Below are 17,192 nucleotides of genomic sequence, written 5' to 3' on the forward strand. Positions count from 1 at the left end.
ATAAACAGTTAACAGAACGAGATTTTGAACCATTTATTTTAATCGATTAATGAAAATACAATCCGGTTGTAATATTTCCAAACCGTCGTCGTGTGTTGTGTTTGGAATTATGTATGGCTTTGCCGTGGATCAACAATTTATTCAAGAGAGGCGCAGTCATACAACAATAATGAGTCGTTTGAAAAACAACTACCACTATTGCCCAACTTGAGGAAAACAGAAGTTTTATAAGTTTTTATTCAAAACTTAATTCTAATTCTTTTAAATTTAAAAATGTATACTCAATTTCAACTGGAGTAAGTCATCTGGAATAAATTTCAATCCAAATAAACAAATAATTGTTTTGAAAAATTAGAAATTGTGTTCACAGATTTAGGATTATTATAAAAATAAAAATAATATAATTGAAAATATTTAAGATATACGATTAATATGGTCATTCACTTTAACTATTACTTCATAAATCTTTTGAGAAGAGAAATAAATATTTTTAAAAAAGCTTTTTTTAATAAATATCTAATAGTAGCTATACAATCATATAACCATATTAATAAATTAAATATCTTTACTGAAATTAAATTTTTTATTCAAATCAAAGCAAAATCAATAAATACTCATATAATGTTAAATATATTATTAAAAAAAAATTCTGATTGAAAATTTAATTTGTTAAGTCATAATCGTCCCTTTTATATAGGGGTATATTTTAGTGAATTATAATTATAAATTACACATAGGTAACAAATAATTAAAAATAAATACCAAATAAGTATTTAATTATAATTTATGAGTATAAAATATATTATAATAATCAAATATAAATGATGTATACTGTAATAAATGCAAGAAAGTAACTAGATAACTATTAGAAAATTAAAAAATACATATTTATGAGAAGAAAATCGTCGAAGTTCCTTAAAAATATGAATTTTGTTCACGTAATCTATTTAATATATTATTTTAGTGACGTTCATGAATCATTCGCAAAATACAAACGGAATCTTTTGAAACACAGTACAACGTTTCGTTTGTTGTTTGTCTAAATCAATGACGTCCATTTTAATAAATATTTTTAAAAATTACCACTTTTTTTAAGGAGTTACGTTTATTATAAATTTGAATAAATTTTTATTTCGTTTGACTTCAACTTAAACTAAGTAATTTCAATATTTTGTGTCAATAATATTTGAGATGGTATAGAGCTTTGTACTTTAAAGATATAAATTATTAATTTCCATCAAGCTTTCAACTACTTATATAAGTATACTCATGTACAAGTTTATGTATAATTAACGACGTGAATAATTATTAGATGTGTGTATGTGAGTGATAAATGAGTTTAGTCCATCCTGAGATGGACTATAGCTAATGTTAGATTGTGATTTATGGGACGGCGTCTAAATAGAATATGTTTGTTGACATTCTTAAGAAATTTTAAATAGGTATTCAAAACTGAATATAAATTATAACTATTATACAACTAATGACATCGCGCCAACATTAAATTCAAGTACCCATTGGAAATACTTGTCTTTTCATTAACATAAAAAGATCGTTTTTGTAACCGATCAAACTAGGCGTATTATCCACACACGTTTTAATATTGTTACGTATACTATTATATTTTTTTTATAGGATTCTTATAAAATTATAATATAAGTAATTATATTATAGTTCGATAATAAAAATTGTATTACTCCTCTAGATAAAATATTTTTTTCGGTTAATAATAGATAATATGAAATCAATACCTATATTTTTAAAGTTTACTTACCTTAAGCTTTTTAGATTTCATTTTGACACAACGAATACTCTGCGAATTATCTGTCGTGCTTTTAATATAATTTTCGAATATTTTAACAGGAATATTCATACATTAAATTTGTGTTTCGATATTGATGTCGATGACCCTGAATAATGTTTAATGTTTCATATTTTGTTTTGTCTTATTTGTATTCCAAATTACTTTTTCTGATTTTAATGTATTTCTGACTTATATTTTGACTTTAAACAACACGAGTTATACATAAAATTATATTTACAGAGAGTATGGTGATAAAAAATGTGTACAATCATTGCCGAGTTGTTCGAAATATATAGTTTATTGTGCAATTAATAAATACAATATTACACGCTTTAAATATAATGCTAACAAGTGTACAAATTCAGTAATAGTTTGTATTGTTATATATTTTATATATTAAAAAAAAAAAAAAGAGAAAAATAATTAAACTTGTAATAATTAGGCTATATCACAGATAAGTCGTTATAAAATATAAAAAAAAAAAAAAATTAATATAACACTGAAATTATAATTAAAAAATAAGCGAACCATAATTATATATATTATGTATAAACTCAACACAATGCATTATAATTTGTTCAAATCGACAGTGATGCTCAGCGTTTGTTCCTAAAATTGTCTATGTAATCTAAATGTCCGTTTAAAAATAAATGTTTACACCTTATGAACTATAATACGTTTACATTGTAAAAATATTTTATGTGTGTATAATGTTATATCAAAACATATACATAATATATCATATAACGCGACACTGTACATCTATTTTCGATCGAAAGCGCTTAAGTAAATGTGTTCATAAGCATTAAATAAACACGATTCGTGTGACGCGATACACATATGGTTCCAACACCTGAATACGTTGCTGGTGTCGAAGTTCTTTCCCCGGGCAAAGGTGACAATATCATTATTCACACCTACCGGGGCCGAAATCAATAAATTTCGAACTACTTTACAAACGAATTTGAACGCACCCGCTCGTTTTGTTATTAACTCCGGTCAAGCACGATATGTGTACTCGTAGGTGGACTTGGGGGTGCAGGAAATAGGGGATATTGCCCCCCTCCCCGACCCAATCAAACTTCAGTTGGACATCTAATTTCCAGTCTAATGTCAATGAACTTTTAGCACCGCCCACGTAGATTTCACCTTCCCAGACTAAAATAAATGTGTCTAATTTGACATTTAATAAATATATTTATGTTAATATGTACATCACTGCAATCTTAGCTATATATATTTAATATTATTACGTAAACCTAAAGTTTAAGAATCGTACAGAATTTGATGTCCCTCCAAAAATTAAATCCAAAGTGTAGTGTACCTTAAGTTATGTTCGAGTAAAAGAAAAACAATTAAAAATAAGTGCACGCGTGATTCGACAAACAAAAAAGTCATGTACAAAGACATCCGAGAAAATGGTCTTAGCGGTGAGCGTGGTTTGCGTGTCCACAGAACATTATAATTTGTACACGTCGGTCTTCAATAAGTATGCGTTTTAGGATTTTGTGGTTCAAAACACTCCTGTCGTGTATATTTTATAGTACGCATAGCACTGTGGTACGGATATCGTTGGAAATATAAACTCAAAGACGTCGGGGATGAGAGTAACCCAATTTTACACGCATAGAGACCGAAAATGACATAAAAAGATATCGACGATTTTATTATCATACACCGAAACCTTTACCAAAAACAAATACAATTATACATCGATTGGGTTTCGTTATAAAATACGTACAGATTTCAAATCATGATTCGATGGTCTCTGCAGAGATTGATAAAATATATTACAATATTAAATTATATTAACATTATGATTTGTATGCAATAAATCTTTAGCACCACACAATGCTGCAAACGGGTTACAACTTGTACAGAAAAATTCTATAAAATTCAGTGTACACGATTCATTGTGGTCCTATGCCTTTAATACGGGTTTGAACATTTGTAAGCCACGAGGTGGATATTATTTAATTCATATTTATGTTATTTTTTATGTATCTATAATATTATTATATTATTGTGAATAAGTAATGAAAATATTGTTTTATCGATATCTGCAGCACTTGAATAAAATAAATGCAATATCCGCGAAACGGTATGGATTTACAACGCTTCCATTCAACGCGGTACTTGTAAATCGTCTACAATAGTTATTTACAAAAAAAAAAAAATAAATAAAAATAAATAATAAATAAATAAAAACACACTTGCTTACCTAAACTATTTGAATGTACATATATTATGTGTTTCAATAGCCACTCTATTTATATTTTATATACATAAAAAATGTAATCAAAACGGTGTAAACCGTGTCGATAGGCGAAAAAAACACAAAAAATAGACGTCACATCAAACTCGTCTTTATTATATTATTATTATTATATATATATATTATTTTACACCTACATCATCCTATTATTAAATTATTAGGTACAAGTATGTATAGCTATGTTTCATATTTTTTGTTCCATTGACTATGTTGTACATTTCGAACACCATAAACTATTATTATACACCACAGTAATATATATACAAACATATAATATTATGATCATACCGATCGTTGAACCGACCAACATGAACTAAACATATTATACAACATTACAATATTAATATAATTGATTTAAATTAACTACTTACTGCCTACTGGATACACGTCTTACATGAAATACTATACATAAGTAATCGCGATTAATATACATTAACAAATGGTGTACAACACACACGCAGTTACGAAAACGTCATAATTAAAACGAAAAGAGGAATAAATAACCTAAAATCTAAAATAGCAGCAGTATGGACGGTCGTCTGGCGATGAAGAGTGTCCCCCGGAAATATTTCTCCCGATTTCCCGATTTTAGTGTAATGTTATGTATCTACCTAATGTGCCAGAAACGATGGGTCCCTGTTGTCATTAAAAAATAATAATAAACGCTCTCACCTCGGCCCAGCTCAATGCGATATTCGAGTGTTCGGGGAAATATTGTATCCCTCTTCCTAAAGCAACACCTCAAGTCCTTGTATTCGATGAGTGTATGTAGTCACGAGACCGTTCGGCATGCGAAACGACGTTAATTGGAAATAAACTCGTCCTGCGTACCTACGCCCTGCAAATGCAAATAAACCGTACTAAGTATAAACGCTCCCCCGAAGGACGAGAGGGGTACTTTATTATTACTCTTTATTACCGTCGACTACACGAGAATCGGTTCGACGGCGTTAAATTAAATTAACCTCCAAAAAATTATAACGACGAGAGATGGGGGTATAATCTGGGAGAAAAAGGCAGAAAAATGAAAAAAAAAAACCGGAAACTGCCATCGGACTATTCCTACCCGTGCAAACACGCGATGACATTATTATTGTGTCATACTTTATTAATATACTATTATTATACTATCGTCTATCGCTATGTTTATATATTATGATACAGAGCGATTCAAAAGTCTTTGATCGAGCGCTGATCTATGCTGTAGTGCATTACAAACGTACAATATAACCTCCATCACTGTCACCACTGTACCACCGTATTCAATATTATTTTTTCCGTCCATCTCGACATTATAATATAATATTCTCATAATTTATATTTAACACGACACACCACGTTATGACAGTGTGGCGACGAAAATTAAACTTAATACTATATAGACCGTCTTACTTGTCTCTAAATATATAATATACAATGTTACGTCGTGTCTTGATATTGATCGCGTTTACCTGATACGATTTGCAACCGATTAATATATCGATAATCGGACGGAGACTTTTGAATCGGACTTTTGGTCGTAAACCGTAACACCTGCGCCTACGCTCTGTCCTTGTCGTACTTGGTTAACTGCAGCGGTTGCGCAGCCGCAGCCGCCGCCGCCGCTTTGGCCGCGCCCTGTTCGAGGGCCCGGTGGTGTAAGGCGGTAAAGGCGGCCATTTCGCGCCACGAAGCGATCGTGGACAGCACGCTGTTGTGGTGGTGAATGTTGTTGTTGCTGTGGTGGTTGTTGTTGTTGTTGTTGTGAGGGTGTTGGTTTAGGTGGTTCAGGTGGTGATGATTGTTGTTCGGGCTGTCGACCGTTCGTTTCACGTCGGCCGGATGCATAATGTGACCGAAGTACGGAAGTCGGTCGGCGCCGAATCGCGGACGGGACGGGTGATTGTTATTGTGATGGTGATGATGATGATGATGAGGTGCCAGAGCGGTGGCCGCCGACGTCTTTCCGCCGTCGCCGTCGCCGTCACCGACATCGTCGCCATCTCCGCCACCGCCGCCGCCGCCGTCGTTATTGTTGTTGTCGTTATGGGCGTTGTACGAAGACGAATTGGAACCGTCTGCGTCGTCCATCGGTTCTTCGCCACCGGCGCCACCGACGCGACCGCCGTCGTCGTCTTCGTCGTCCGTCGTCACGTTTATCTCTTCGGACGACTCGGACGCCGCGTAACTCTGCTGGACGAGCTGTCGGTGCAAGTGCTGTTGCGGCATGAGCGACCGGAACGCGCTGTTCTCGCCACCGCCCAGACACCTGGCCACTGTGGCCGGGCACGGGGGGCCGCCGACGCCGTCCGGTACACCGGACGAACCGCCGATCGCCCCCGCGACCGGCGACACGACCGGCGGCGTGGGCGTACCCGCTGCCGAACCGCTGCTGCCGCCCGACACGGTCGACGCGGCCGCCACGCCCGACCGACGCGATTTGTTCATGCGCTGGTGCCGCCGCCACTTGGCCCTTCGGTTCGAGAACCACACCTGCGAAATACATCATTGTTATGAATGTCCCTTCCGAATACATTATTTATATATATAATAATATGTATACTATATGTTATTGTAAAGGTAGGTACACACGTAGAGGAAATCCTCGAGTACAAATCCTCAATGCCATTCCTCAAGGAAATGCCTCGCAGCCACACGCGCGGGAATTAATCGAGGATTTTATTTGTTTTGATGTTATTTTATTTTTTTTTTTTTTTAGTCATCGTACATACTACTCACCCTACAACAGTTTATTGTTTATTATTTTAATATATATTAATTTAATTTATTAATTTAATATAATTTAGTTTATTAATTCGTATAATCGTATATTGTGTTGCATATTATTGTATACGTTTATTCGTCATGGAAAAATCAGATGATGATATAATGGCCACTATTGGTTGCTTGGTAGCAGTTAATTGCTTGAAAAAAACACGCGTGAAAAAGATGGAAAGAAGTGTATGGGTGAAGGAATGGTTGTCAAAAAGAGCACAATACTCACATGTCAACCTGATAAATGAGCTCAGAATTTGCCCTAAAGACTGGCAAAATTATTTAAGGATGGTTAAATTTGAATGCAATGATAGGTATCATTGTATACGAAAAACGATTCTGAACGGAGATGATTTGTCAGTCTAGGATATATTATACTTAAATATTGTCATTTATTCTATTTTGAAACAAATTCAAAAATTTAAGTATAAAAGTTTCAAGATCTTACGTGAAGTAATTTTTTAAAAATAACAAAAATCGAAAATTATTTATTAGTAAAACGTTATTTTACACATGTATTTTTGATTTCAAATTAAAATTATAACTTTAAACACTCGGAAAATTTTTTAAATTGAATAATCCTCAAACTTTTTTATAATTATTTTAAGCTTAACTTATGGACAGCATAGTATTAAATTTTCAATTCTTAGCTTTTGATAGTAAAATATTTATAAATTTTTAAATACCAAATAGTGAAAAATATTCATGATTTTGACGAATTTTTGTCAATATTTGAATTTCAAATGCTAATAAAAAAAAATTTTTATAATTTTTGAATGAAAGTTAGAACAAGTTATGTGGACCCTTCAATTAAATTTTCAAGTAATTTGTCCCAGCTAAATTTTTTTAATCAACATTTATAAAAAAAAAATAAAAAAAAATTGAAAATTTCATTTGTCTATAAATAGCTCAAAAAAGTCAAAATATTTTGAAAATCAAATCACGTAAAGAAAATGGCAATCTAAATAACTGGTAAAATTTTCAAGTATTTACGACTTATACTATTTGAATAACAACAAATATCAAAAATCGTTTGAGGCTAAATTGTTATTTAACGCGGTTTTGTAAAAATTTAAATTTCAATCACTCATAAAATTTTTTTGTCTTAGTCCGGTAGAGTTTTTTTTGCAGATAGTTGAAGAAAAATTTATGGAGAACCTTGTACCAAATTTTCAAATCTTAGTTATAAAAGAAAAAATTTTTACGATTTTTCGACCACAAAATTACTTGCCAATTTTCGCAATTTTGACATATTTCGTATAAATTCGAACTTTAAGCACTTATAAAAAAAAATCGTGACTAACGATTTCGGATTTTTTTTTACCACTTTAAGAACAACTTATAAGAAACCTTGTATTAAATTTTCAAGATTTTCTAGCCACCCAAAACTTTTTTATCGGCATTTGAAGAAAAAAAAAACTTAGAAAAGTCGAAAATTTCAATTGTCTATTAGTAGCTTAAAAATGGTCGAAATGTTTTGAAAATTTAACTGTAAAGAGATAACCATAATATAAACATTTGGTGAAAATTTCAAGTATTTACAATGATTCGTTTTTGAGTTACAGCAAAATCAAAAAATCGATTTTGTCGAAACGTGGTTTTTCCGTAAAATTGCCATTTTTCTGTCATTTTTTTTTTGTTTTTCTCGATTTTTTTGAAAACTATTTGAAAATTTTAATTTTGACCCCCCCTAAAGTACCAACTAGATTCAATTTCCTATTCAAAGAGGGGCTGAAATCAAAAATCGGAGCATTATGATAAGTGATAACAATAATTAATAACAAAGTAATAATAATGAATAATGATATCGCACTAATCCTCAAGGCAGACCGCAAGTGTGCCACCACACGAATAACTTTTAACTGTACAGTCCGGCCCGCGCAGTTTTTCCTTTTGAAATTTCGAAAAGGATTTTTGGACTGTGCGGGCCGACATGGGCCTCAAGGCTGACCCTATACACGTAGAGGAAATCCTCAAGGTTTGGACTGCGCAGTCCAAGCCTTGAGGATTTCCTCTACGTGTGTACCTACCTTAATGCATTATAAAAGTTATTGAAATCAAAATAATATAATAATATAAAACAATTATTGAGACGTATGTATGTACACAATATAATATACTTGTAATACTATAGCTCACGGGGTGGCCAGCGAGAAGAGACTCGCGAGCCACCAAGTATATTAATAAAATATATCGAAGAGCCAAAATGTAAAAATAAAAAAAAGGTCATACATAAATATAAATATATACAAATTCATATTAATGATATTTTTTTTGTAAAAATGTTATATACGATAAGCGGCTAGCAAGCCACAAAAGTCTATGACGCGCGGTTCGGCCACCCCTGCTATAGCTAGTACGTCTATACGGTGATTTGATCTTTTTTGATTGTGCTGTTTTTTTAAAAATAGAAAAACATAATTTAGTTTTAATTTTTTTGTCTCTATGTGGCCGGTCCACCTTAATATTTCGAAAAATAATGAAGAATTTTTGATTAATGGTCTATCTATATGTTTTTTAATTCTTCATCGTCGTGAATGAAAATTGGTGACGGATAGATCTAATCCAACGGCATTTTATGTAACGGTTATAACTTATATATTATGTCTTTAAGACGAAGAAAACGGATTTTTGAGTGGTCTCATTAAATAGTTGTAATCATTATTTGCAGTACTAGCTAGTATATAATCTAAAACATATTCTATTTTCAAAAAAAAGTCAAACTATTATCAAATTCACTAAAGATATACGTATATATTTTTTAAATAACTCTAGAGGCTAATCACGACTGCAAGTTTGTTAAAAAAAAAAAATTAAAAACAATCAATTATTTAAATACACAAAATATGCAGTCGGTATATTGTATGCGCTTAAAATTTAAAATATGCAAAAATATGCAAAATACATTTTCACACACGCATTAAATGAGCTATGCGAAACGTATTACGCCCGAACTCGATTGATGGAACTATGAGTTCATACATCATGAAATAAAAAAAAAATCACACACGAATGTATTATAATAGTTCACGGCCTTGCGGTTATGACTTATCGCGCACGTCGTGTACACTTTTAGTTATAGTTCGAATTATGTGAACATATTAATTATATAATATATGTAGGTATACTTAGTTATAATTTGGTATTCTGTGGTGATTAAACAAGCATCCATATTGCAAACTCCAATTATTTTATTTGATAATAAATTTAATCAGGGACTTCTTAAATGGTATAAAAAAAATTCAAGAATTGAACATATTATATATGATCTTATAGTATATTTATAAAAATTCTAATGTGAAATAACTGAATAATTAAAGAAAAATAGGATGAGCCGTACTTTGTGATCACTCTGTATATACATACTCGTCTCTATACCTACACGGCCACACGGGTATTCTTATTTATATAATATACTATAACAAATACAGTATATTGAGTCGACTTACTTGGACTCTGGCTTCGGACAAACTGGTCTTGGCAGCTAGCCGTTCGCGAGTGCTCACGCACGGATAGTGGCTCTTGTCGAACTCCTTTTCCAATTCGTCGAGTTGGTCCGGACTGAACGTGGTCCGGTTGCGCCTGAACTTTGGTTGCTCGGAACCGCTGCCGCTGCCTACGCTTTCCATGTCATCTTTGCAACCGTCGACGCCTCCGGATCCGTCGCCTATGCAAAAGAATGGAAACGGTCAGAAACGCTAACATAATTATTTAAGTTATTATAGTGGTGGATATATATTATATAATACTATTTTAATACGAAAAAACTGACAGGCTTTTCGTGACTAACGTTGTATGGTAATAACATCATAAATCATAAGTACTCATGACCCCGGGGGCCCTCACACAGGACACGATACTTTTCAATGAGACCCAGCATCCTTACAAGAAATTCTAAATAAATAACCAATGGTGATCAATTAGTTATACTCGGAGATTTTGTTGTAAAAGCTTTTTTGGAGGGAAGTAACGTTATTTTAAAAACACGACTTATTTTCATAAGTTTTTATACACAGTTTTTTGATTAAAGTGACCATATTATATAATATCACAACAAATTATAAAACCGGTTGAATTTGACTTGAAAATATCCAAAAATACGTGAAATAATGTAGGACATTGACAAATGGCGATCGAGACGGTTGATGAGTTACTAATTTAATACTATACGCTATTTTATATGATGCATTATATCTAGTGATCAGATCCGGGGTAGACGTTTTGAGATTAGGACTAGAATAATTTTTTATGTGAATTATCGATGCTATTACATTAGATTATCGTCGGCGCTTGTGTCACTAGACTAGACGCGTTTTTAACAGGCACTTATGTCTTATACTTGCGGGTATAATTCGCACTAATAATAAGGGCCGAGTTTGTATTACATAATAATTATAGGCCGACTCGAATGACGACAACAATATTATGTATACACGCGGCAGGAAGTGCAATTTGATTAGTCGTATTATTATCGTTATCGTTTTGCGCTGCACGAACCACCGCGTGTTCCGGGATGAATGCAACGGCAGTGTTTCGCGCAAAAGAGTTTTGGAGTAAAAACAAAAGGGGAGAAAAAATACGAGAAACACGCTTTTCGTGTCATTTAAACGCGTACACCTATATGTATTATTATTATAGGTAGGTGGAACACAACATAATAATAATAATAATATTTGCAGTATTATAATTATCGTTATTATATATTAAATTAAATATAATTGTAAAACGCAGGTACCCTGCACAACGTTTCCTTTTATTTTATTCGTATATAATATATATATATATATATAATTGAAATTGCACGGCACCTACATCGGATATAATATACATATATATACCTACCTACCTACGTACACCGCTTAGCAGCCATGCCATTATTATACGCATGTATTATATTATTATTGCTATATAATATTATTACGCTCACACGTGATGTTTACTGCACGCACTACGTTAATGCGGCGTCCTGGACGTGTTTATATACGTGTAATTTTAACGCGCAGACGCTAACCTACTTAATATAATATAATTTATAATATTTATATGCATATATATATATATATATATATATTTTATATTATAATCGGCCGACGACCGGGTGTGCGCGCGCGTAATTGGAAACGCTAATGCAAATCGTCGTCGAGGAACTCGCGCGCGGGAACAGATACTGCCGAGATAGTATAATAATAATAATAATAATAATGTAATATTATAATATTATATATATATAGACTGCAGAATATTGTTTACGTACCGTCAGCGGTATAATGCGTATAACATGCAATATTATGATATTATTGTCATTACATAATAATATTACCCACAGGCTCTCGTTTAATACGCTATAGATTATATAGGTAAGTATACACATATAGCGAGCATAACAGGTCGGCGTGTGAACCGATCGGCGCTACTATAATATTGTACACGTTATACTATGCAGAAAGTACGAATGCAAAAATATATATTATTATAATGCGTATAATAATATGCAGTAGTGTATGCAAGCGCCCGTTTATCGATATATATTATATTCCGTGACCGAGTACCTAAATATACGTGTGTAATACAAATTGAACGTATTTGTGCGCATTTGCATAATAGCAGGATATTATGATAATCGATTGCCGTATCGTTTTGTTGAAAAATCAGGGAGATCCGTAGTGTCAATAGATGTTAGTGCATAACATACTATATACTATTTGAATAGACGAAACATAGAGCCGTCCCTCGAGACCCATACGAGTATTTTAATTGAATTGGTTATATAATATGATTATTTTTCAACTTGAACAGATTAAAAATTAATGAATCGAAATCGCACAAAAATTGTAACGTAAAAGTACCACCCTATTGCGACTGCAGTGTATCGCCTCAATCGTGTATTTATTAGATAATATGAAATACATACTATAAAATACGTATATAATCTGTTTAGAAAAATAGTATTGCAGTGGAAATCCTTTATGGCGGAAACGCCGGAAACTATAAAAGGGAATTCAAATGTGGTTATGTTCTCACGTGTATTTTATTTCCGGAAAATTCAAGAGTATCCGCTAAATTAATGGTGGGGAAAGGGCGTCCATGATCAGAGGTTTCACTCATTAAACAATATATTATAATATTATATAATAAAACCATATATTATTATCGTATCACTGCATGTTTGTTTGAATCATTTTATTATCAAATATTTTAATGTTTTTTTCATGTTATGTTAGACAAATATACAGCACAGTTTAAATATCAAAGTACGCTAAAAATGCATTTGCCTCTGGGAGTCCAGTACTCTAGCTAAGTATTTACGGAGTTCCCAAAAGGAAGTAGATCTATGAACCCAAACTATAGGATGTCTACCCGCGAAAAATTAAACACCACTGTCTGGAACCTAACAATATAAGAATAAACTTAATGTGGCTCTACAAGCACACATGTATATCAGCGCTATGAAACATACACAAGTAAGTTTTCGATGGCGATCTAAATGTAAGTGTAAGTGGAGTTGTCTTATGTAAACAAGTAAGTTCAAACGCTCTATAGTTAAACCGGTTTATTTATAATATATTATTATTTATTATAAATTTTTGTTTTTTATACCTTATAAGATTATCTATGACCATAATATTAAAATTTAAAAGTAGTCAGTAGATACAACTATAAATACACTAAATAAATTTCCAACTATATTTATTACTTCTTTCTTCGTAAAATTGCCGTTTACATTTTTAGTGTTACTTTCTACGTGCAGAAATTCACCTAAAACCATTTACTTATCAAGCTATTACATTTAAGCCAAAAAAAACAAGCATTGTATACAATCCAGACTCCGAGTGCCAAAATGAAGTTGTTGCGTCACTCGGATTGAAGATTCTATTTCTCGTCAAAACTCGAAGGGAAAGGAGTAAGTGCACATTTTTTAAGGATGGTAAAAATGGATACAAATCGAATAAAAAAACTGAAATTGGTTAGAACTGAATGAATTGATAATGATGACTTACGAGTGTCAGGATGACTCATTTTCAATAGAGGACGTTTTAAATAATGTTGAATAACCATATATACACGCTTTAAAAAAAAAAAAAAAATTAAAACAGAAATTTACTATTTTATTTATTTATCCTAAACGACAATACGTACAAACGATCCCATACATCTATAAAAACGTATTGTCTAAAAAAAAAAATCACCCCCAGTACATTTATAGTGCAATAGTACGCTATATACGTATATGTATGTGTTATGACTGTCGAGTATACTATAACTATTATGTTACATGACACTTATATGTATATGTATATATTATTCACTCTGAATTACGTACATATATTACAGGCATCACAATACGATTATCTACTGACCGATACAATAATATATTCACACACAATTAACTATAAGGCCTATCGTAAACACACAATGTAAGAACAATGTTAGTTCAATGTACACATTTAAGACATATAGGCATATTTTATATTACTGAACTCCGTACGACTTCGATACAACTACCTTATCGACCTTGTAAAACTCTATTTACTTAATTTGTAAGTATTTAGTAGGCAATAAAATCAAATAATAACTTAAATTAAGTTTTAGTAATTTAAATGCATTTAAGAGCCTTATATCGGACTGCTCCCGGCTACGGTAATTATATCTACTGCACGGTCCCACGGCTCTACCTGGATATCTTGTATTTAACTAGTCACCCTCTGGCCACGTTACAATATCAACAAGTTTTTTTCGTCACGAATCAGTCACTAAAACGGCCTAGGTATATAATCATGTACAATAGGGTCAGCTATTGATCTGTCATAATATCTAATTAAAAAAATATATTTCATTAAGCTATTAATAAATATTCAAACTTTTACAATAAATTATAATAAGCCGGTTCGTATTATTCGATCTAAATTATTACCTACCACAAATAATTGCGAATACTAACCTTTCCTAACCTTTAAATTATAGTATAGAATTACGCCTAATTAATATTTAATTATCCATTACCGGAAAAACAGTAGGAACTACGAGTGTTTTAAAATTATAATAATATCATGTACAAATAGCTTATATTTTTTTTTTAAACTATTAAAGCGTGCAATATTAATACGTATAATAATATATTAATTGAACACAAAAACTATAATCGAATTGTATTACTTGAATGGTGTAATAATTAATTAGGAAAAACATTAATACATTATACACATTACGAAATGGATCTCATAATATATTATCTAAAATTAATTTTAATAAGATAATTAACTGGTTATTGTGTATAATATTATAAGTCACGATGAATGACTATTTAATTGTAGAGCCGTTCATACTGTTCATAGTATGGTGAATTAAATACAATATTTTGAATGTTTGAAACCAGTTTGCCGGATTAAATTATGCACTTTTAAATAATACATAATATGATACAATTGTGGACTAATTCGTTTTTAATGGAATTACAGTTTTGAAAATCGCGTGGTTTTAATTTCAAATCAGCTGAGGATTTATATTTTATGGTAAGAAAAAAAAAGATTAAAATAGATTGAATTATGCCGAGTAGAAAACTGGTTTAAAATCCAGATGGTATTCTAGACGGTGGACGATTCTTTCATGATCATTCATGCATTTAATTAATATTGTATTTTTTATTTTATTTTTTTAAGTTATTCTAACATTTCTGGTATTTTCTGATTTTATTATTCATGGGAATTTCAACAGATACGATTTCGTTGTGTTTATTACTATAACACACAGATGATAAATCAGCTACTGCTTCACGGGTTTCCTTATATTAGTGATTTTCAGGATGAAAATCGCTATCTATCGCCCTGCAGTGATAGGCTAAATATCACGGCGGCTGCTAGTCGAACCCAATATGTCGTATAACGAATTATTTATTTTTAATAGATTTGCAATATAATATGATAATCATAAATCGTGGAGTGGAATAATATGAATAATATTGAATATTGATAAAGTAACTTGTATTATAGTTAAACGATGACGGCGACAATTCGAATAATTACAAATAAATCAACCATTTACACGGTTAATTATTTACCAATTTCGATCGAATTTCATAAGACGTAATAAATATATTCGGTACAAGAATAATACTCAGAGCTTGCAGAATTCAGAGCTTTATAGTACATTTTGTCGTTTTATACGATTGACACGTAATCTCGCAAAGCGCATCCATAGTAATAATATTGTTTAAATGAATATATATATATATATAGGTTCACTCGTGCCGCGCTGTAAAACGACGTAAAAACACGTACGATAGGTAAATCGAAACGAATTTTTTTCTTCTCCGTAGGATTTCAAAGATACTTGAATTGCCCGCCGCAATCGTTCAATTTGTCAACAACCGGTTGCACGAACCACCTTTTGAACCACTGCGTATAATATTATATATACTTGCAGACGCGAGACACGTTTTATACTTATTACATACATAATATAATATAAATGTACCTACGATGTGCCGTGGTCTTGTATGCAGTATTCATTTGCACGATCGGATGCAACAGTGTAGTTATTATTATTATATTTTATTATTGACGATTACTATAATGCGATAGTGACCCGCAAACATGCAACTTACGCCATTATTTAGTACCACGTGTATGATTTCCCAACAATAAAATGCAAACCCAATGCAAACGAAAAATCAGCGAGAGTATTTTATTTTTGGTTATACGTAATGCAAAAGCTGCAGAGCACTGACATTATTATAATTTTGTATACGATAAGTCAATAACTGTACCAAAAGTAGATTTTACCGATCGAAATGATGATTTTAAATGAAAACTGACAAAACTTATTTTAGTTTATACATATTTATGAAAACAATTGTAAAATATTTAAATTTTAAAAGGTCGATACCTGCAGGTCATTGTTGTTACAATTTATTTGTAAAAGACTACAAGATCGTTAGAAAACTCACTATAATATCTACTACTATATAACAAGTGATTGAAATAATTCCCCCGTTATGTATTATGTAAGCTATAGCTACAACGGATATATTGATGACAAATAACAGGACGTAATGTGTATAAGTTCCACCTTTTCATTGTTATCGGATTTTAAATTCAAACCCAGGAGTATGGGTATTAATTACAACAGTAATTATTACAAAAGTATCGTTATGATTTCATAAAACGCATTATTATCAAAACATAATCGTAAGAATATTGATATAGTGTTATGTTATAATTGGGAAAAAGATAATGTAAAGTTCATGGAAAAAATCCGGTGAAAAAGTCTAGGCATAAGAACAAATAGCGAAATAGCATGAAAAAGTTAATTATTTAATAAGTAAAAAATAATAAGATTAAAAATAATAAAATATATTAAATT

At 31.6% G+C, this 17,192-nt stretch overlaps 1 protein-coding gene across 1 annotated transcript in view; it reads right to left on the bottom strand.

Moving 5' to 3' along the window:
• Positions 1–2,084: 2,084 nt before the first annotated feature.
• The window catches only part of LOC132927065 (protein gooseberry-like), a 64,301-nt gene continuing 49,193 nt past the window's right edge, over positions 2,085–17,192 (bottom strand). Inside the window, exons 6-7 of the mRNA XM_060991513.1 lie at positions 10,283–10,500; positions 2,085–6,551 (exon numbers count right to left, since the gene is read on the bottom strand). Coding sequence (XP_060847496.1) covers positions 5,619–6,551; positions 10,283–10,500 — 1,151 coding nt within the window. The 3' untranslated portion in view covers positions 2,085–5,618. The remainder of the gene's footprint in view (positions 6,552–10,282; positions 10,501–17,192) is intronic.

Source organism: Rhopalosiphum padi, chromosome 3 (genome assembly GCF_020882245.1).
Source record: "Rhopalosiphum padi isolate XX-2018 chromosome 3, ASM2088224v1, whole genome shotgun sequence".
NCBI classification, from domain to species: domain Eukaryota; kingdom Metazoa; phylum Arthropoda; class Insecta; order Hemiptera; family Aphididae; genus Rhopalosiphum; species Rhopalosiphum padi.